General features: G+C 42.1%; 2 protein-coding genes and 1 long non-coding RNA gene across 4 annotated transcripts in view; 2 read left to right on the top strand and 1 right to left on the bottom strand.

The window, feature by feature from the left end:
• Positions 1-378: 378 nt before the first annotated feature.
• On the top strand, positions 379-14,103 carry TMEM33 (transmembrane protein 33). Its single transcript, XM_420732.8, has 8 exons — positions 379-424; positions 534-598; positions 1,708-1,802; positions 2,246-2,433; positions 3,616-3,683; positions 4,437-4,570; positions 6,301-6,384; positions 7,787-14,103. The coding sequence occupies exons 2-8, from the start codon at positions 542-544 to the stop codon at positions 7,914-7,916; spliced, it is 756 nt and encodes a 251-aa protein (XP_420732.1). The 5' UTR covers positions 379-424; positions 534-541; the 3' UTR covers positions 7,917-14,103.
• Positions 11,119-19,322, bottom strand: LOC101749278. Of its 2 annotated transcripts, XR_006939237.1 has the most exons (4): positions 19,250-19,322; positions 18,768-19,173; positions 18,569-18,687; positions 11,119-13,478 (listed from the first exon to the last, which is right to left on the bottom strand). It is a non-coding gene; the product is annotated as an uncharacterized LOC101749278 (long non-coding RNA). The 2 variants fall into 2 exon arrangements; XR_210602.5 differs by having other exon boundaries at positions 18,569-19,173.
• SLC30A9 (solute carrier family 30 member 9) overlaps positions 19,138-20,612 on the top strand; it is a 29,133-nt gene continuing 27,658 nt past the window's right edge. Inside the window, exon 1 of the mRNA XM_015285471.4 lies at positions 19,138-19,639. Coding sequence (XP_015140957.3) covers positions 19,189-19,639 — 451 coding nt within the window. The 5' untranslated portion in view covers positions 19,138-19,188. The remainder of the gene's footprint in view (positions 19,640-20,612) is intronic.

The raw sequence follows: 20,612 nt of genomic DNA, 5'->3' as shown, positions 1-20,612 counted from the left end.
GCTCTGCCTTCACGACAGCACTGCTGATACGGTTCACACAGCACGAGCTCTATGGGGAGCACACAGAGCAAGTGGGCAAATGAGTGCTAGGCCTGGAGGGAGCAGCAGAGCCGGAGGTGCCATATGAGAGGATGAACGCCCCCTGCCGTGCTGATACACTGCGTGTGGTGATGCTCATTGCTGCCTCACCGGGCCGCAGGCGGACACCATGCCCTGACCCGCTTTAGGACACCCGTGTGGCGCAGGGCTTGGAACCCAACGCCGCCGCAGCTCCCGCCAAGGCCTTGTGACGTCACGAGCCGAGCAGCGTGACGTCAGCGAGCCTACATTGCCCGGCAGGCCGCACGGGGCGCTGGAAGTGACATCAGGCCATATCCGGGGCAGGGCCCGGCGGCGCGTGGGGTCGGGTCCGGCGGCGTTCGCGGTGGGTTCCGCGCGGCCGGGCAGGGCCGGGAGTGAGGGTGGGAAGCAGAGGCCGTCAAGCAGAGGCCGTCCTGATCCCAGACCCGGCTGAGGCGCTTTTCTCTCCGCAGGTGCGGCCATGGCGGACTCTACGCAGAATGGGCCCATGCAAGGCGGAGCCGGCGGCGGAGCCGTGGTGAGCAGCGCCGGGCCGGGAGGAGTAGGCCCGGCTATGCGGGGCGGGTGGGGGCACGGAGCGGGGTCGGCTCTCTTCGGTGACCCTGCGGCCCCGGTGCTGCCCGCGGGGTGGCTGCGGTCCCGGTGCCGGGGGATGGAGCAGCTCTGCTTTCTTGTGGCGTGTGCCGCCGTTCTGCCAGATGTTTCGGTTTAAGCTCCTCTCGTGGGGAAGTAGCTGTGTACCCAACAGTGTGCGATGGCAGGAAGGCTGCTGTAGCTTAGCGAGCTGCATTCCGATCTTATTCATCCAAAGAGGCTGGGAGTACAGGTGGCAAGAGCTGACTTCAAAGGCTGGTATAGGATGAGGGAACGAGAAAAGAAGAAGAAAAAGGAGGTCCTGACTGAAATCAAACACAAAATGAAGTGCACAGGTGTGGAAGCAGGGACAGGTAACCTGTGAGGAGTGCAGCGTTCTGGTGTGTGTAACTGAAGGCGTGCCATAGTTTGTTACAGCCTTCCTGGTGTTGGGACCGTGTCAATGAGGGAATGGGACTAACTAAGCAGTGTTTAAAAGCAGGAGAACTGCTGGAGTGCTGGGGTGTTTGGAATTCCATTTATTTATTTATTTAAAGCCATGCCCTTTTCCCTCGGAGGCGGTCATGCTAGCTTCAGTTTGCTACTTCTTTCTTCTTTTCCATAAGAGGTGCGGTGTTCCTAGTCCCCGCTGCTTGAAATTTCATTTAAGATGAGCCATAGAGCGATAGATACAGCAGTCACTTTGGTCTGAAGATGTTGTGTGAGAAGTTCTTGAAGTTGGCTGCCCAATGAGGTTGGTCTGTGTAGAGACACTCACACTCGCTACCTCTACAGAGGATCACAATGCTGTGTTTCCTTGTAGGATATAAAGGAGCCTTTTGATTCTGAGGTTTGCAATCTGGTTAGTACATCATAACGCTGTGTGAATCTAGTATCATGTGGGATGAAAATACTCCCTTTGCTTTGGGCAATAATTTGATCCTAGTCAAGGCTGCCATTTAATACTGAAGGAAGAATGTTCGATGTATGCAAATATTAAGATACCAACTTATTTGGGGTTGTGTTTTTGTTATTTGTTATCTTTCAATGTAGCAATTTCTGATGGCTAACAAGTTGGACACAGCAATGTGGATTTCCCGCTTGTTCACAGTTTACTGCTCTGCTTTATTTGTCCTGCCTCTTCTAGGGTATGTATTTTAACATTGCGAAACAACAATAAAAGTTTACAAGTGACTACATTCCATTTTCATAGAGTAGTTTTCCATGTAAGGGTGACTTTCTATTATTTAGTTTGTTGGGTTGGTTTGTGAGAAAAGATTTTACTAATTTACTTATGTAGGATTGGCTTTAAACATTTGTTGATGTGTTTAGAAAATGCTCAGCAATTGTCAAGTACTGGCAAATACTCATGTTTTGATGTAGTTATGGAATAATATACTGAGTTATTTTTACCTTCAACATCTGCAGTAAGTCACTGTTACAAGTTTTTAAGTGTACTTTGGTAACAGTGCTTATGTATGTTAATAGAAATGTGAAAAGTACTGTGTAACTGTGTTGCAATTCTCAGGGGTGAAAGGCTTCTGAACAGGGGCTTGGTTCATATGGTAACATCTCCTCTGATGATTTGCAGGTTGCATGAAGCAGCCAGCTTCTATCAGCGTGCCTTGCTGGCAAATGCTCTCACTAGTGCTCTCCGACTACACCAAAGGCTACCACACTTCCAGCTTAGCAGGGCTTTTCTGGCCCAGGCTTTGCTGGAGGACAGCTGCCACTACCTGCTGTACTCTCTTATCTTTGTGAATTCCTACCCTGTCACAAGTATCCTTTGCTTGGGTTGTCCTGGTAACATTTTTAAATATCTTCAAAACTTGATTCCTTTCATCACCCATGCCGCATCCCTTGCAGGACAAGGGGAAATGGTTTTAAGTTGAAGGAAGATTTAGGTTGGATGTCAGGGAGAAGTTCTTTACCCTGAGAGGTAAGGTGCTAGAACAGGCTGCCCAGAGAGATTGTGGATGCCCCATCCCTGGAGGTCAGGTTGGATGGGGCCCTGGACAGCCTGGTCTAGTATCAAATGTGAAGGCTGGTGGCTCTGCCTGTTGTGGGTGGGTTGGAGCTTCATGATCCTTGAGGTCCCTTCCAACCTGAGCCATTCTGTGACTTAAAAAAAAAAATTAGAGTATGTTTGCTATTCACAACACATACTCTATGTAAAGTAGGATTGATCCACGTTCAGATTAATCACCTCTGTACATAGTGCACGGCAATCACTGATCCTTATCTTATTTTCTTTTCCTGAAACTTAAATTCAGAGAATTCTATGACCAATCTGACGTGATCCTTTAAGAGAAACTGATAACTTTCATTTATGACCAGTACAGGGTTTGTTTATATATAACTTCTCTAAAAGTAAGACATATATCGTGTAGGGATGCAATTATTCCGTAATGGCTGTTTCAGATAAGTAACTAAACATTCTGCAAAAAGGGCTTATTCCTGTGGCTTGTCAAAGCTGATATTGAAGTAGCTCTTCTTTATGCTGCTTTGTGTGTATGCTTAATGTCCTACTCTTAGAATGTCTCTGGCAGAGGAATGTCCATGTCCTTGCTCTGTGAACTGCTGGCCAATTGCATGTTCTTTGGTGATAAAATGCATTTTGTGGCATCTGTTTATAAAAATGTGGTGAGTACATGTATATGGTGGAGTTTAAGTAGTAACCTTACATGTCTTTCATGTAGAAAGAATGCATTCCATTAGGCTGGTATATAATAATGGTGTGCATTCTACTTTTGCATATGTATGTATATACGCTGTTTTTAAAGCTAAGAAAAATGCATAGCAAAGAAAAGATGTAAGGAGAAAATGGAACAGCTATAAATATAGATGTTAAACATAGATGTGTCTTACTTGAGTATTACTCATTCCAGCCAACCTGTTGCATAATATCGTGGGGAAATGATACACTTCTTCAGTCTTTAATTTTCCTTATTCTTGCTTCAGTGAGTATTTTCCCAGTTCTGCTGTTCTCTTTGCTTCATGCTGCCACATACACAAAGAAGGTTCTTGATGTAAGTATGGTGTAGTATGCAATATGATGAATACTGTTGGTGCATGTGGGATTTATGAGCAAGTTTGGGAGTTGCAGCTGTGGTTTCCTTCAGCTACGTTAGAGGAGTTAGAGTGAAGCTGTAGTATGAAATCTCAGCTCAGAATCTGAGAGGTCTTCTAGTTTGTTTGTTTTTCTCCTTCTGTTATAACTCAGTAATATGCTGAAGCTGACACCAATTATTTCGCTTGAGGTGGTTCTCTTTGTAGGAGGCCAGTAGTGTGTAACAGTGGGGTCCAAACTTCTGACCTGTCTTTTCAGGCTAAAGTCAGATGTTCTATTTCAGTAGTGGAATAACAAACCTCAGGGTTAGGCTAAGAAGTAGAAATAATTTGTCAGGTGAACCACCTGCCCAGTACGGTTTTCTGCAGCTTAATGTATCTCCAACATCCAGTATTCCTACTTAGGCTGCCTTGCTACCGCAGGCACCTCATCCTAGTGGACAGAATAAGGCTGCTGGCCAGCCCTGTGCACTTGAACATAGAATGTGTGGATGGAGAATTTACAGCACACTTTATTTTTAATTAAGCTTTATGTACCTATGGTTCCTGAAATTGTTATTCTAACAGGGGCTCCACACTTCTTAAAAGTATTCTTTGCAGTATTAATTTGAATCACTTGCTGAAATGACTCGTAAATGGTAGATGTTAATACTACTTTATGCTGAAGAAGATTGATATCACTTGTATATTTTATGGTGTTTTCTTTCTTTAAGGCACGAGGCTCAAATAGCCTGCCCTTTCTGAGAAACCTTCTGGAGAAGCTGAATGCTAATCAACAGAACATTCTAAAATTCATTGCTTGCAATGAAATTTTTCTGATGCCAGCCACAGTTTTTATGCTCTTCAGGTAAGAATTACCATTAATATTTTCAGAATTAGGAACTTCATGCATGAGATTACTTTTTGCAGTTAATCCTGTGGGCTACAGGGATCTACGTGTGTATCGTTGTCTGATTAAGCTTGAGCTTAGTTTGGTTCCTAGATTTATCAAGATGATGCATCATGAAATCAAACAGCATTTGTTTGGGTATAGTTGGGCATGGAAGAAAAAACTCTCCCTTTCATAGCATGAGTGACATTGTTGGGTCAAACAAAGTTTTTTTGCAGGTCTGTAACTTGTGTTCATTCAGTATGTAAAATTTTGGACAGTGTAACAGAATATTGATCTTTAGCCCCAACAAAAAGTGTCTGTTCACTCTTGCTTCTGGTTTTACATCCCATAAATTAAGTGGCATGGAATTTCATGGTGCATGAAGAGAGCAAGCAGGAGCAGGTTATGTCCTCTCCCATATTACTTCTGACCATAAGGCCTTATTTATTCCGTTTGGGTTTGCCTGCTTTGTTTGTGTGCAGCCTGTTGATTTCATTTTGGCATCTTAAGAATGTACATGTTGGAATCCTACTGAAGTCACATAGATGTAGCAGTCTGCTGATCACTAGAGTTTGTGTTACTGCCTTTTAATGCTTGGAGAGGGAATATTTTTGTTATGCATGTCATAGCACAGTGAGAGCATTTGTCTTGAGTGGTCTCAAAGGCAGTAGAAGGGAAGCTTTATTTTCTTGGAAGATGATGGAATTTGTCTTTATCTTACAGTAGGGCAGCTGAACACTTAAATGCTTCAGACCTGATGGATTGTATTTCCTTCTAAGACCACTTACCAATTGATGGTTACTATCTGTATCCGGTATCTGAAACATTCTAGTGCTCTAAAATTTTGGGGTGAAGATCTTTGTTTTTTTCCTCTCTCTCTCACAGAATTCAGTGGAATGGAGCTAGTTGATAAGTCATCTAGTAGAAACTTGTACCAGATGACATACCAGATGTAAAAACAGTAGAAAGGTTAAATGCAACTGTAGTGAAAGTTTAGAGAACAAACTTTTGAAGCCTGTTAAATTACTTGTAAATACCATACAGATGTAAGACTTTGCTTTTTCCCACTCTGGAACTGTGATGTGGTGACACAGATTTTTAATATTACATTATAGAAAGAAGCTTCAGTCAAGTAAGCTCAAGGTATTCCTGTGCTTTGCTGTGTATTGGTTTGCAGCTCTATCATGTGGAACAACAGCTTTGTGAAGTACAAAGATCTTATTTCAGAGTACCTAAAAAAGCTTAGTTAGCTTTAACGTATGAATACATAAATAATAGTCTCCATTGTGTTCTAAGAGTTTTTTCAAAAGGTACTATAAGAATAGTGCTTCTATAACCTGAACCATGCTGTGAGCTGAAAAAGCTCAATGTAACTGGACTACTCGCATCAGTCAATTTTCATGCTTGTTTAGCAAGCTTTTCCTTAATACCAAACTACCCTGCACTGTCACTTCTGTGATTCTTTGCCCATCACTAGAAATGCAGTAATGCCACATTTCTTAAGTTTCTGCCTTTGTAAAGGCAGGGACACATATGTTTTCTGTTGTCAGATCTAGATTGTCTGACCAAATTCGGCCCCAGTCTGGCTTTTTTGAGCTGGGATAGTTTCCTAGGTTTTCTTAGGGAAAGTCCTGACTCTCTTTATTTCATTTATTCATTCATTTATTTAAATCAACATTAACCTCTGCTTCTCTGTTCTATTTCAGTGGTCAAGGGAGTCTGCTCCAGCCATTTATTTACTATAGGTTTCTAACATTACGCTACTCTTCTCGGCGAAACCCGTACTGCCGGTAAGCACCACATTGATTTTGGAAGTTAGTGTTTGACAGTGTAGTGTTTAGACATACAGAAATCTTTCATTCTGTAATGGACACATAATACCAAATCACAGAATGTAGAGGTTGGAAGGGACCTCCAGAGATCATTGAGTCCAACCCCAATGCAAAGCAGGCCCTCTACAGCAGACTGGACAGGTAGGTGTCCAGGTTGGTCTTGAATATCTCCAGAAGAGGAGAATCCACAACCTGTGCAAGTGGTAATTATAGAATGTGAAATATAGCTGGACATGTATGTATGTATGTTTGCTTTAAATAAAAAAATTTCCACAATTGCTTTAGAGTAACATTTATTTCATGTAACTGAACTCATCTGAAGTGCTCTGACGTCCTTGAATGGGAACTCTCAGAACATGTTTGCATAATTAAAAACTGTGCTTTAGGAGAAGAGTCTTTTAACTGTTCTGCAACCATTTATCAGGAAGATATTTTTAGATTCTTGGTCTCTCCAAGGCTAAACATGTACACAGACAGACAAGTGCAAACTTGTATAGTGTCAACTGGAGAAAAAAAAGTCTGTGTGTGATCTCGAACATACTCATTAGCTGCTTTAAATTTATAAGTAAGGCTTATTATAAATGAAATAGAGCATTATTGATTTTGTTTGGCATTGACTGGACCAACTGTCAGTGCTTTAAACCTTGAAACTACAAATATTTCTAGGGCTTGCTCAGGACAATGCTCGTTTGGGATTTCTCTCATGTCAAGCTTTTGTATAGTGTAAGATTTCACTTTCCAGTCTGATCACTATCTGATTAGGAAAAGGTTTGATAAAATACCAGAGCAGCAGCTTTGGTTGCCATGATGTGCAAAAACAAGTTTTAGCATCATAAGTTTTATTGCCTCCATTTTCCTACTATAAGTGTTTCTTTTTAAAAGTTGAATCTAGAATGCAGGGTTGTTTGCATTCTAATGAGAAGCAACACAAACACACCATTTTCTGTTGCCTCCTGAATCCTTATGCTACTTGTAAGAAACTGTCTTCTTTCCAGCCTACCTGCAGTGGGTGTTTTAGTTTCTTTTTGGTGTGTGGGTTTTTGTTGGTATGTTTTCCTGCTTGAATGTGGAATTTTTCTGCTGTTCTTATGTCTGTCCTTTGCTAAGTTAAAGGTGGTTAAAAAATATTAGCATTTAAAGGACAAGAATTCTGAAATTCTTGCAGGATGCTGCAACGCTGAGTTGATGTAAAGAACTTGCTAACTAGAATTAGTGCGTTTTGTTGTTGTAAAATGTTTAAAAATTATTTTATTTAGAAAATAAGTGAATGAAAAGGGTGATTTAGATATTAGTTGCTTCTGCTGAATGCTGTATGATTTTTATTCTGTATTTAAATCTTCTTTTTCTTTTTTGTCCCCAGGACTCTCTTCACTGAGTTGAGAATTGTTGTTGAACATTTAATAATGAAGCCCTCATGCCCTGTTTTTGTAAGAAGACTATGTCTCAGCAGCATTTCCTTTATAAGCAGATTGGCACCAACTGCTGCATAGCCAAATTTCAGACACGCGTCTATTGTGAACATTATGAGCAGCTGGCACTTCTGCTGATGATTAAATTTCTGGTTTTACACTGATCTCACTCCAGGCTGTATAAAAATGTGTCTTTGCTTTTCTTGGAGATAATATGAAATTTAGCATATCAAAAGCAAGTCATGGAAACTTTAAAATTACTGTGCTATATTGGTAATTGGTGGAAAGAAAGTAGCTGCATTCTAACCTAAACGTTCCCAGTCTTGCAGAATTGTTTTTTAGAAATCATTAGTTGTTGGATGCTGATTAAAACTCTTTAGGAAGCCTGTGCATAATAGGTTTATACTAGCTGGAACCACTGCTATGGTAGGATGTCTCTAGCAGGTAGCATTGGTACATACGCCTAGGCCGTACATGTTGGACAGTATTCTTCTGCTTACTAAATATATGTAGAATTATTGTCCAAATTATTTTATTCAGTGGAAAATATTGCCCACGTTTAATTTAACAAAATTCAAAGGCCATCAAGCTGGTATAGTTAACGCTTTTTCAGAAGGGGAGCCTATTTCTGCTAATGTCATTTAAAGATAAGGTAAAAGCTCAGAAGAGTTATGATGTAGCCTTCCGTTAGGTTGCTGGGAGAAATCTCAAGGCTCTGACCATGGAGAATTCAGTTGTCTTGTCAGAACAAGATGTTTTACCAAGCCAAATTGCTGACCTGGAGGCTTTTCAGACAAAGATGCAATGCTTAAACTTTTAACCATCTCTTAAGTGAACTAATCAATGTAAATGTTGTAACTTTTGGAGAATCATTGCGGATGTGTTCTTGTGTCTACACAAATGTGAGACTGCAGTAATTCAAGCATGTCTGCTTTTTAGAAGATTAATCTGTAGCTAGCTCTATATAAATTGTTATTCCAGTTTCTGAGACTCTCATTGTAATGGCAAATTTGCATAAAGGATTGCACCTGTTCAGGCAGCTATTGAAACAAATTGCTGTAGGATTTTTTGGCATAAATCCATCTTATGACTGATCTGAAGGCAGTATCATGACTACAGAAGTGAATATTAAATTGAGTGCTGATTATGCATTCATCCAGCAGCTGAAAGGTAGGTCATGGAAAAAGAGTATTATCTGCCCAAATATAATGTCTTTCCATAAGTTCAAGGCAAAGTACTTGCCTAATCTTCTGGAGCTAATGTTAATATTCTAAATGCATAAAATTAAATGGGATAATTGGCCTTTTGTGAAAGTCCTAAGGTACTGTGCTCTTCTTCCTTGGTCAGAGAAACGTGAAACACTTCTGAAAACAGTCTCAGAGCAAAGTATGTAACTACTGACTTATCTTGTTTGCAATGTGGATGTAATTTGGCCTTTTTCAGTTGTTTTAGCTTGTTGTTTTAGAGCCGTATATTTACACACTTAATTTTTTGCTCAACCTCTTGGTACTGATGAAGACCTGTTTTTGGTAATCGAATATGATACTCTTTGACTTTGCATCTTGCTTTCTGAACATGATTAGTTATTTATAGAACACTTGCATACTGCATAAGCAACTGCATGCAGTACTGCTCTACAGCTGCTAAGACTTGCAACAAGGTTCACTATGTGTATATCCTGTAACTTGAGGATTTTATAAAACCTAACATTTCTACTGCAATAAAAGGAGTGTTAAATGTAATTTGCTAGGCTCTTCAAGCTTATTTTCTTTTTAACAGAATGTGCTGATAGTTGAACCTGGAAGTTGAGCAGAATGCAGTCTTGTGCTTGTATGTGTGCACACTTGCCACTGCAGCTATTGAAATGGGACAGCTCAGTATCTTGTGCATCTCTAAGTCACATTACAGAAATTTTTGCCTTCTACAATGCAAAAATTTATTGCTCTTTCCTTCAAAACTTAACCCAAGAGTAGGCTCTGCAGCAATGATCTCAGAGGAGAAATCTAGACCTACTTCTTACCATTTCAACTCTTCAGCACTGTTCTAGACCTTCTCATAATCTGTATGTTTTTGACTGGTGACATCAGGCTCTGTTCAGCTCTTTGCTTTTGAATTGGTCATCTAAGTTCATCCCCCATCCTGGGAATGGAAATCAAATAAATGCTTTGGTAGTTAGTATAAGGACAATAACATGTTTCTTCTGAGCAAGTTCTTCTGGTCTAAGACAGCTGTTGTGAGTGTTGTCTACTGTGCTTTAACTATATGCTGTTATTAAATTTGGGTGTGAGTTGGAACTGATATATTGCAGCTGTAGCTGAAGGATGCTAAGTCTGAGACCCAGCTCCGTGAATGGGGAAGGATGATTAAGAGGAATAAGTGAATGAGATTACAGTGCAAGTCTAAATGTGGATGTGAAACTTGAGCGTTTTTTCTGATAAGTGGTATTAAAAATGGGTTGCAGAGAAATGTTTTGTCATAAAAGGGGCTTGATTTGGCTAGTGCTATGCTCTTGGCTTTGTCAAGAGCTGTCTGACAAAACTGAGGCCTGGATTTTGCTTGTGGCCTGGTAAAACTTAGAGGAGTGCCTCAAAAGTATGGAATAAAGGGATAAGAATAATTTCCAAGCAAAATAAATCAGGCAGCTCATCTGTACTCCGTATCAACTCTGTTTTTATTTATTGTAGCCTTATGCTGCCTTCCTGGTAAAACCAAGCTTTCTCAATGCTAACAAAAAACATTCTGCTCATGTGCCTACTTCCTTAATAACTGTTACTCCTTACATTACTTTGCTGTCGACAGCTCTCTATAACAGAAGTCTGATAGCTGAGAAGTATTGTAACTGGCTGTAAAAATGTGAACCCCAAATATGAAGCAGAAGAGCTCTTGCCATGGAGAATGGTTGCCTACTAGATAGCGTTATTGTTCCCACTGGTATAAATCACACTGGTAATTGTTTTTATTGTCTAAACTTCCGTAAGTTAAAGTGCTGTTGGATAGATTTTTGGGTAGATGCACCTCTTGCTGTGCACAAGTCTGCTGAAGATGTGATATTCTAGCATGACACTTATCTGTTCTGTTCTCACCTGTAGATAGATAAAACATCAGGACCAATTGGATCAGTTGGGAACAGCTATTGCCAGTTGGGATTTCTTACACATGAAGTAATCCAATAATGTGCATCCATCTTTTCCTTTATTATCTTTTAATTTTCATCTTTTCATCATCATTTTTGTGCTGTCAGTTTTATGTTTTCTTTCCTTCATAACTGAAATGCTAACTGTTCTATGATGGATGTTCAAAGGGAGCAATATTGGTCAATTTTTAAAGTTCTGTGTTAGTGATTTTTTTTTTTTAATTATAATAATGAACTGCTTTGTTCTGAAACTTTCTGAGCTGTTAACTCTGTGATAGTAGTGTCCAAAGAAATAATTTAGTTGGTTGCTTTGCACGGTCCATACTGCACCTTTTTTATCATTAGGCTCCCATATTGCCATGTTTGCTGTGCAGATCTCTAATTAAGCGAGTATAGTTCTTGTCCATTTTACAGATAGGAATTGAGGTGTGGGAGGAAAGGTACACCTCCTGAGGTGGTGTAAGAACTCTAGCAGAGCAAACAATGGGAGGAAAAAACAAAAGTTGGCATGGAGGGGCTGGTGATTTGTTGCTATACCATGTATGATTTGGTCCTATTTCCAAAAAGGACTGTATCTTGCAGTGCTCAGATTAAGGCTGGCAAAGACCATAGAGTTAGAAGAGCATGTTCTTTTAAAATGTTGTCAAAAACTGCTTCCTACCTGCAAGAGCTAGGTATGGCTCTGGTGTCTTTCTGTTGAGGAAAGAAATATGTGACAGTGAGATCATGAGCACTTTCTGTGCCAGATTTTAATAGGCTTTGTTGATCTGTTGCAGTTGTCTATAATTGCTGCATATATTTGTGGTTGAAGTATACTGAAATAGTGCATCTCTGTAATAGAACTCTTAATGTGGTGTAAGTTTCTTAAAAAAAATCACAGGAAAGTCAATCCTTACAGATTCTCAAGCTATCCTTTATTCCAAAGATACGTTATCAGTATGGATCATGTAATTGAATTTAATCTTAAACGTGGATTCAAAAATACCTTTTTAATGAACTGTCAGCGTTACTTATTAAACTTTTTGCAGAAGCCAGCCCTGTGATAATGGCAGATATTGCCCAGGTAAGGGAGTTTCATTGCTCCGCTCCGTGCCATCCAGATGGTACAAATTTCTCAAATGAATTGAGAAATTCATCTTTTACTTGCATTGAAGGACTGAGGCACAAAATGCTAATGTAAGGCTCTGAGGGGAAATACAGTTCTCCTGCATATTTGAGAAAATGTGAAGCCCTTTCAAGAAAATCTAATAAACATAATAATCACAGGCTGCTGACACTAAGGAAAAAGCACCTCATTCGCTCTTTCTTTTATGCAGCAATTTACCGGTCCCTACTGATTTTCAAATTGGATCACTGCAGTAAATTATCCATGCCAGTACCTGTGAAAGAAAGCACTGGGATCCATATTTGTTTAGTGCTGTGCTTAAATCAGCAAGAATGATAAATTTGATGGTATAAAATTGGAAATACCAAGGGCTTTTCTCAGTGAATGAGCAAGTAACTCCATTAGTAATTTATTGTGACCCTTCTCACTGTATGTGCTTTGTATGTCAAATATTTATTTATTTCAAAACCAATTAAATTGTTTTCTGTGTTGTTACAGCTATGGTTCTGTTGATGTAATTGAAATCAAATTGCATATTTTTTTTTTTTCTGGATGTAAAATACTATCAATGTTACATTGCAAAACGGCGCTTGTTTATGTTTAGGTTTCAGAGTTTGTGTTCCTGACCAGAATCTTTGTATGCGGAATGTCTTAAGTGTGTGCTGTTTTGGTTTGGGTTTGTTTTGTTTAGAATAGTGCAGGGAATACTGAGCTACTGCAGCTTCCTGTTTGCTTTTCTTGATAAAAATACTAAGCTGTGTATTAGAACAAACAGCTGATCCCTGTTTTTTCAGTCATTGGAACCATTCTGCTTTACACCTAGTGTTTGTAATTTCATCTGTGAAAACGTAACTATGTGCTTAGTTTACTGCTGGATTTCCATGCAGATCTTTAGTAGAGAAGGTTAACTGTATCTGTTTTGGCAGTAGTCCTGTCCTCCTGTGAATCTTCAGATAGGTTACTTTGTGCGATGTTATCATAGTCACATAGCTACATAAGAGCAACTGCTGATCTGAAAAACTGGTCTTAGCTAGCACTTACTGCTTGGAATTTATATCTGTGTAATATTTTCTTTTGTAAGAAGCAAGCAAAATCATGAACCAGTATGGTTTAAAAATGCGACCCTGCGTTATCCTCCTCTCGTGGGCTTAGCTCATCAGTGATGGCATATTTAAGTGCTTCTGTTCAACCCCAGCTCAAATGATATGGGCTTTATTCTGTCACTGCTGGCTGCTACCACAGAGTTGCAGTCCTACAAAGCTTCTGGAGAAGCAATAGCATGAATTATATTCTAAGGAGTCACAAAAGATCTTAGACTTTAAAGAAAATGGTTAATGGGAGTTAATTTCCCGTTACCTGGAGTTCCACATGCTTGACTCACATCTCGAGCAGTCCAGACTCCTGCCTAAGGGAGAAGAAAGCAGTTTCCTTGAGAAGGAGGAAGGAACATGATATTTTAATTTGCAGTGTGTACCCCTGTGAATGTTCACCTATGCACTTTGGCAATGTGAAGATGAAGAGTTTGTTGCATGGAGGTGGTGCGTGAGCCAGCCAAGATATCTTACAGGAAAATCAAGCTGAAAATCAGAGATGAAGGTGCAGGGCTAGATTATCAGCAAGTGTTAATGTCAGCTGCACTTCTCCTGAAGGTAGAAACAGAAGGAGAAACAGAAAAGACTGGGGAGAAAAAAGAAAATGGGAAAGAATTCAGCTCCTAGCTAATTGAGGTATGGAAATTCTATGGTATACTATAACTTCCACAAACCCCAATTTACCATCCATGATTTTGTGATGTCGGTATCCTCTGGACAGCATTTACATTTTCTAGCTCTAAGTTACAACTACTTTATTCTGTATGAAAATGACATTGGAATCTTTAGATGCCGCTATGCTGTACGAGAGCAGACAGGCTGGTCTTGGTCTACCTGGAGGGAAAAATAAAGCTGCTGTGGGATTATGTGGTTTTGTCCATAATGTCTGAGACTCCTGTAGTGGAAAAGTAAAGAAATAAAGCTTTACTATGACGTGTATTGCTACTGGGCTTCTTGGTATATTTAAGCCTTTTTTTTTCCTTTTCATATTGTTTTGTTACCTTATATGTTTAGCAGTGTAGGGGAAGGTACCATATGTGCACCTGCATGGGTTTTTGTCTTGGTATGTGTTTATGTGTGAAAAGACAGACTGAGAACGTGTATGTATGTACATTTTAGCATTTGGGAATTAGCATTATTTAGATTTATATTTTTGTTCCCTAGAAAATCTGACCAGAGTTTTGAAATAACATTTGCCTACTGCAATTACTTTCAGAGTGCTTTCTTGAGCTTCAGCTAGGGCCTGACTAAAGCACAACAAAACTATTGTGAAAATAGCAGAAAGTTCAAATCAAAGCCATTATTAACCTTTTTTTTTTTGTAATAACATATGGAAATAGGAAGTTGACTTAAAACACATTTCTGAATTCTAGTGTGTTCCCTGGCGTAGCACTGATAAAAGTGTATAATACAAAGGAATTTTGAGACCTTAGTATAGTGAGAGCAGCACGTATCAGCTCAGTAGGCACTTCTTAATTACCCAGTGGTCCTATTCCCAACTCTGATTATTTCAGCTTTCACATTGCTTTGATGTAGTCAAATGGCCTGCTTACCTCCACCCCAGTGTGTGTGTGCTGGGGATTGATGTTGTGTACGTATAGTTAGAGCAGCAGATAAATGGCTTAGAGATCAAAATACCACATTTTATTTTTTGTTTCCCATTTGAAAGTGTTTGGTTTTTTTTCTTATAGTTTCTCCCTGCCTTCTGCCAGCCTTCTCTGTTTGCCAAACATCACACATTTGTAAGGGAAGAATACTTTAAGAAAGATAGTTGCACCGAGTAGGTGCTTTTAATCTCTTGCCGTCGTACCCTTCAAAAGCAGGAGGCAAACTGACTTCACATTCCTTAAATCAAAAAGAAAAGTTTCTGGGGGCAGAAGAGCCAAGCTGCTTTCAAGCTGGGGCTTAGTTTGTTCATGAAAGATTGTATGACAGATGGAGCAGCAGAGTTGATCTAATGGTACCAGAGGCTTCTTCCAGTCTCTATACATGTCTGCATATTAGTGTTCAGGTTGAAAGTAGTTGCTTCAGTAGAGAATGTATGTAGCACTATTTTTTTAAGAATTATAGCTAGCTTTCTGATTTAGGATGGAGGTGACTGTTGTTACCCTTGCAAGTTATTTTTCCATCAGAGTTGGAAACTACCTATGATTTGGTCAGCTGAATCTAAATGGAATTTTTCTTTTGTGTGCTGGTTTTATTCCAAACCACTGACCTCTAGTCATGACTTACATCTGTGAAGCAACACACTTTAACTTAATGTACACCTGGATGTGTATTGCCTACACTATAACCTTTTTCCTCCTAAATTTGAGAATAACGTCTTTTCATGAGTTGTTGTACTTTGGTTTCACAAGCATCTACCTGTCCTATGCATTATATGCATTAGAAAGGAAACTGAAGGAAAAAACAGATTTCTGGTTAAGGTTTTTTAACTAAATAATTACTTGTAGGCCATAATGTTTGTCACAACTGTTGAGAAGCTAAAAGACCCTATGATCTGAGAGCACCTCATAGTAAAGATTCTAAAACATTTGTCAAATCATTACAGTCATAAGTACAATAATTACAGTAGCAGGAATCCAGATTCACACAGATGCATAGAATGGCTGAGGTTGGAAAGAACTGCTGGAGATCATGTGGTCCAACCCCTGCTCCAGAAGGGTACCCCAGAGCATGTTGCACAGGATTGCATCCAGGTGAGTTTTGAATAATTCCATAGCATTGAAGTCACTTCCTACATGCGTAGGTGTGGGATTATTGATACAAAAAGAATGATGTTTCCATCCCCCTTTTCCCACGTAACCATTAACTGCACGCTTTTGGATGTACTTGTATCAGATAGGTGTGCAGCTGCATGCATCTTTCCCTTTTCCCTAATTTGATTGCAGCTGCAGGCATCTCAGTATAATTCCCACTGATTCTTGTTCAGACATGCAAGTAATTCCTCCAGGGGGAAAGCAAATTCTGAAGTGTAAAATCTTCCTTTAGGAAAACAGTATTTAAAAAAGCATTAAAGTTAAAAGAAATGCCTGCACTGGTATGCTAAATCAGAGCCAATCAGAGGTTTTGATGCAAATCCACCTGTTCTCATTTACCATGAAAACACACCGGCAGATCTGCCCCAGGCTCATCTGATGGGATCAGTAGAGCTGCACTGCTGCTATGTTCTCCAGCATATGATGGCAGGCTCCCAAACTGTGGAGGTGCCAGTGGTGTCTTGGGCCAAATAATACACCTGCCTCCACGTCTGCTGTCAATCTCTAGCCCTCAAACATTAACCCATCTTTCTCTTGTCTTCTTTATCGATCCAATCTCCTGTTGTTAAACCCTCTCTCCTGAAGCCCACTTCTACCCCCACCCCACCCCTGTACTCCCATTTCAACTAGCTCTGCAGTACTGATGCCTACGCAGCTTCCCAGAAAATCAGACATGTCTCAGCTGAGGTCCCAAGGAACTGATGAGGTTATCACTGTGTTCTGTGAGTGTTCTGGGCTTCCTTAGCAATAGGACAACCTAGGAGCAGACAGGAACCTCCTGATTGCTGCTGGGTACAAAAGGACAGGGGACTGCAGCTGCGTGCTGTTCAGGAAGCCGGAAACGACTCAGTGAGCATTCAGGTGAATGAACTGCATGTGAATAATTAAACTCTTGCCTACATGCTGAAACCTAAAGATACTAACTTCTACTTTATTCTGAACTTTGATTCGGTGGCCACGAGATTATTACTGACCTGGAATAGCACGTGACTTGAAGTTGTACAGACGTAGGTGGATTTACCAACTTAAAAGCCTTAGAAGCCTTTACTGGAAAGGTTATATGCTTTATACAACGGCGTTCTAACATTGTTGGCATGTTCTTTTGTTGTTGTTTTCTGCTAAAGGGAAGCCTGAGGAAATGACTCCAATGCCAGTGTAAGAGCAGAGCCAGCCTGCTGCCTTCTGCTAAGCAATACACCAAAACCTTCATGTGATAGGTACATTAGCAAAGGGAAAGGTGAACATCCCCATGGATGGCATGCTGGGCAGGACTGGCCCCAACTGTCTCTGCAGCTAGCTCATGGCAGCTGTGTGGTGCAGCCTGCAACCTGCCATGTCTCGGCACCAGAAGTTCAGAAGGCACAGAAGCCCCCCTGCTAAAGCAGGGCAGTGGTGCTCTGTATGCAGCACATAACTTTGGCAGGGGAGTTCTGCTCCAATGGCTCGAAGGCCTCCATCAGATTTACTAATATACAACAGCTCTGCAACATCAGTTAACAAATGGAAAATCCTATACGGGATTATTAAGGGAAATGATCTGCCTTCTGCTTCCCTCCCTCACTGTTGAGATCTCCGAAGAGATCTTTCTAAAAACATTTTATCAGGTCAGATTGTAGGAACTTGAATGTGAATTAGGTTTTTATATATGTATTTTGTCTTCAACTGGATTGATTCCATGAGATAAGGGTCTAAATTAGCTAAGGAATAACTATAATTCATTGTGGAACTTTAGGGTGCAGTTCTGACCATTGAAATATTGCCACTCAAGGAGAAACAGTATCTCACTGGCTCACTGTGGCTATACATAGTCTTTGGTCACAGGCAAACTCACTTCTAGTGATTTGGGCAGCCTGGTCCGGTGGTTGGCGACCCTGCACGTAGCAGGGGGTTGAAACTGGATGATCACTGTGGTCCTTTTCAACCCAGGCCATTCTATGATTCTGTGATTCTATGACAACTAACGATTGTGATGTTATGTCTAAGGATTCAGGACTCTGACTTGGGATGCTGCAGACACACACCACGAGGCACGGTGATTTGTTAGTGTTGCTCAGTGCAACCTGGCTCCTCCACACTGAACAAGCTGCCACTGATGTTTTGTTTTGGTGGTTCTTTGCCTCATTCTGCAGGTTTAAGTATTCATCAGCAAAGGTTCGTGCAGAGCCCTCGCTCGTGTAAATCCTGGCTGACCACCAGCCCAATAACATCTGTGACTTGGTCTGTGCTGTTCCAGTGGTGTTATTTTCCTTCCTGTTCCATGTTTATAACAAAAGCAGACAAGGCAAATTCAGTTGAATAAAAGAATATGACATTATTCAGTGATAATATTCCATTTGGTTTTGGAAAGTAAATTATAAACCTATAGAAAAATATTTTTAGAAATAATGCAACAATTGGCATATTTTCTATGGAGCACAGTGTGAACCCCCTCAGGATTTACACATTTCCAGTATTTCTGCCTATATATATATTTTTTTTTCAGGTATCTCCTGTGGGAAAGGAAAGGGAACTTTAACCTCATGATTTCATTTGGGTTTTAAATTGTTGTTTACTTTGTATAACCTCTTGCTGAAATAGCAAGTGGCCAGCAAAACATCCATCAGGTGAACGTTACGGCCCCATTAAAATCAGAGAACTGATCCCACCTTTATGACTCCACAACTGGCAGTAATTTAGTATTTAACTCCAGTGCTGTCCATCTGCTGGTTAATGACACGGCATCTGCTGCAGTGCTCCTCGTTCACCCGGCACGGCTGTGATAGGACTGTGGGGAGAGGGGTGTTCATTTAATCATTGCACACAGCAGTTCACTCCCATCTGCCTCCGCTGGGCATACAGGCACACTTTACATTGGCGCTGCTCATCAGTGGATGACTGTTAAAGAAGTTACGTGCCAGTAAACCTTGTTGAAAAATCTCATCGGGTATGTTAAAGACGGGCACTACAGTCATTTTCCTAAGTGATCAAACGCTTGGTGGATGATCAGGCACATTAATTATCCACGTTCCCTGCCAAGCGAGCTTCTGGTGCATTCCCACGCTCCTCACAGCGCACAAACAAATCGAGGGACGCCTGAGACAGTTCGTGGCAGCCAGATAAGCGATCACCTAAGCTATCCTGGAGAGCTTCAAGTTGCTAAAGCGCTTTTTATAACAGCGCGTGAGGTGCCGCCGTGGCACTGCCTGCGCTGAGGCAGGATGAGGCACGGCTCCGGCCGGGCGCTGGGGGCAGGCGGCGGGGCACTCACCGCCTGCGGAGAAAGGAGATGTTATTATTACACCCCGACGCTCACCGCAGCCTCAGCCCGAGCCCCGGGCCGTGCCTACCTGCAGAAGCCGCCACCTGTGGGAGAAGCGGCGAAAAGCGAAAGCCCTCACCCGCGCGCGGCGCATGCGCGGCGGGCGGGAGGGAGCGGCCCGTGAGTCAGCGGAGGCCGCCGGGCGCTCCCCGGGCTCGACGCACATCCGGGTGTCGCGGCGCCTCCCACCGCCGGCTGCCGCCCGCGGTCGGGGGGGGGTGCCGCGCCGCCGGGCCGGGTTTGTCCGATGCGCATCGCCGCCCGTTCGGCGGCCGCTGGCGTGCGGCGGGGAGCGGCCGCGCTCCGCCCGAGGTCGCCGCCATGATGCCGGCCCTGTCCGCCCCGCGGCGGGGCTGCCGCAGCCTGTACCGGCTGTACGTGCGGTGCCAGGCGGCCCCGCTGCGCCGCGCCTGCCACGGTGAGTGCTTGGCCTCCCCGAGCGTCTGGGAGCGCGGCGTGACCCCGCGTTGGGGCTGGGGATCGAAAAAGAGCGAGGTCAGGTGCCGCTGAGGCAGGGCTGGGGCTGCGGCCGGCCCCGGGTGCTTTAAAGGAAAGTGTTCCCGGGGTGGCTGCTGTGTTAGCTGGGACGTAATGTGACGAGCGGGCGTCTCCCAGCGCTCCGTCGGCCTCCGGCGCTGCCACCTGCAGCCCTCCCGCAAAAACAGTGCGTGGTTCGTTTACCGTCATTCTATAAACTGAAGCGTGGTCTGACAAGACGGTTTTAGTAATGTAAACCGAGGCCAGGCCTTCCCTTTGGGCCGCAGATTCTGCAAGGTTAAGGTTCTTACCGGCTTTCTTACTGCTACTTAGGGCTGCGTTGCGACACAGGCCTTGTTGTGTAGCGGCTGTGTTAGCGAACCTATGAGGTGATGTGTACGTGCAGTAAAGGAGGCTATCATCTACATGTACCGACCAGTGTCCAAGCACTCCTGTTTCACTGGAGCATAGGGAGCAGCATTGCCTGTGTTATGTCACGTCTTCACTGCAGTCTTCTAAAGGCTGTAATCAGTAAGGTCACCGAGTTTCGTTTCCTGGGCTTTTGTACACTTGCAACATCTGAGAGAGAATGAGAAATATAACAACTTTGGTATTCTTTTCTGTAAGGTTCAAGTCAGTGCACACATCTGTGGTGATGTGTGTGCTGTAGAGGGTAAAAGTAAGAGTGAAGTTGTTGGTACTCTTATAGAACGCACAGTTCTATGAAACAGTCACTGTATTGTATTGCAGGGTGACTTATTCATGCATGATTAGTCATACTTTGCATGACCTGATTTACCAGCACTGCTGGAGTATTTTACTTCTGTGAAATTATTTATTCCTTTAATGCATTTTTTCCAAAGGAACTGTCAGGAACACCAGGCTGGAGGAGCCCTGTGCCCTTTCTGCTGCCT

Source organism: Gallus gallus, chromosome 4 (assembly GCF_016699485.2).
Source record: "Gallus gallus isolate bGalGal1 chromosome 4, bGalGal1.mat.broiler.GRCg7b, whole genome shotgun sequence".
NCBI classification, from domain to species: domain Eukaryota; kingdom Metazoa; phylum Chordata; class Aves; order Galliformes; family Phasianidae; genus Gallus; species Gallus gallus.
This window is presented reverse-complemented; position numbering and strand designations above follow the sequence as displayed.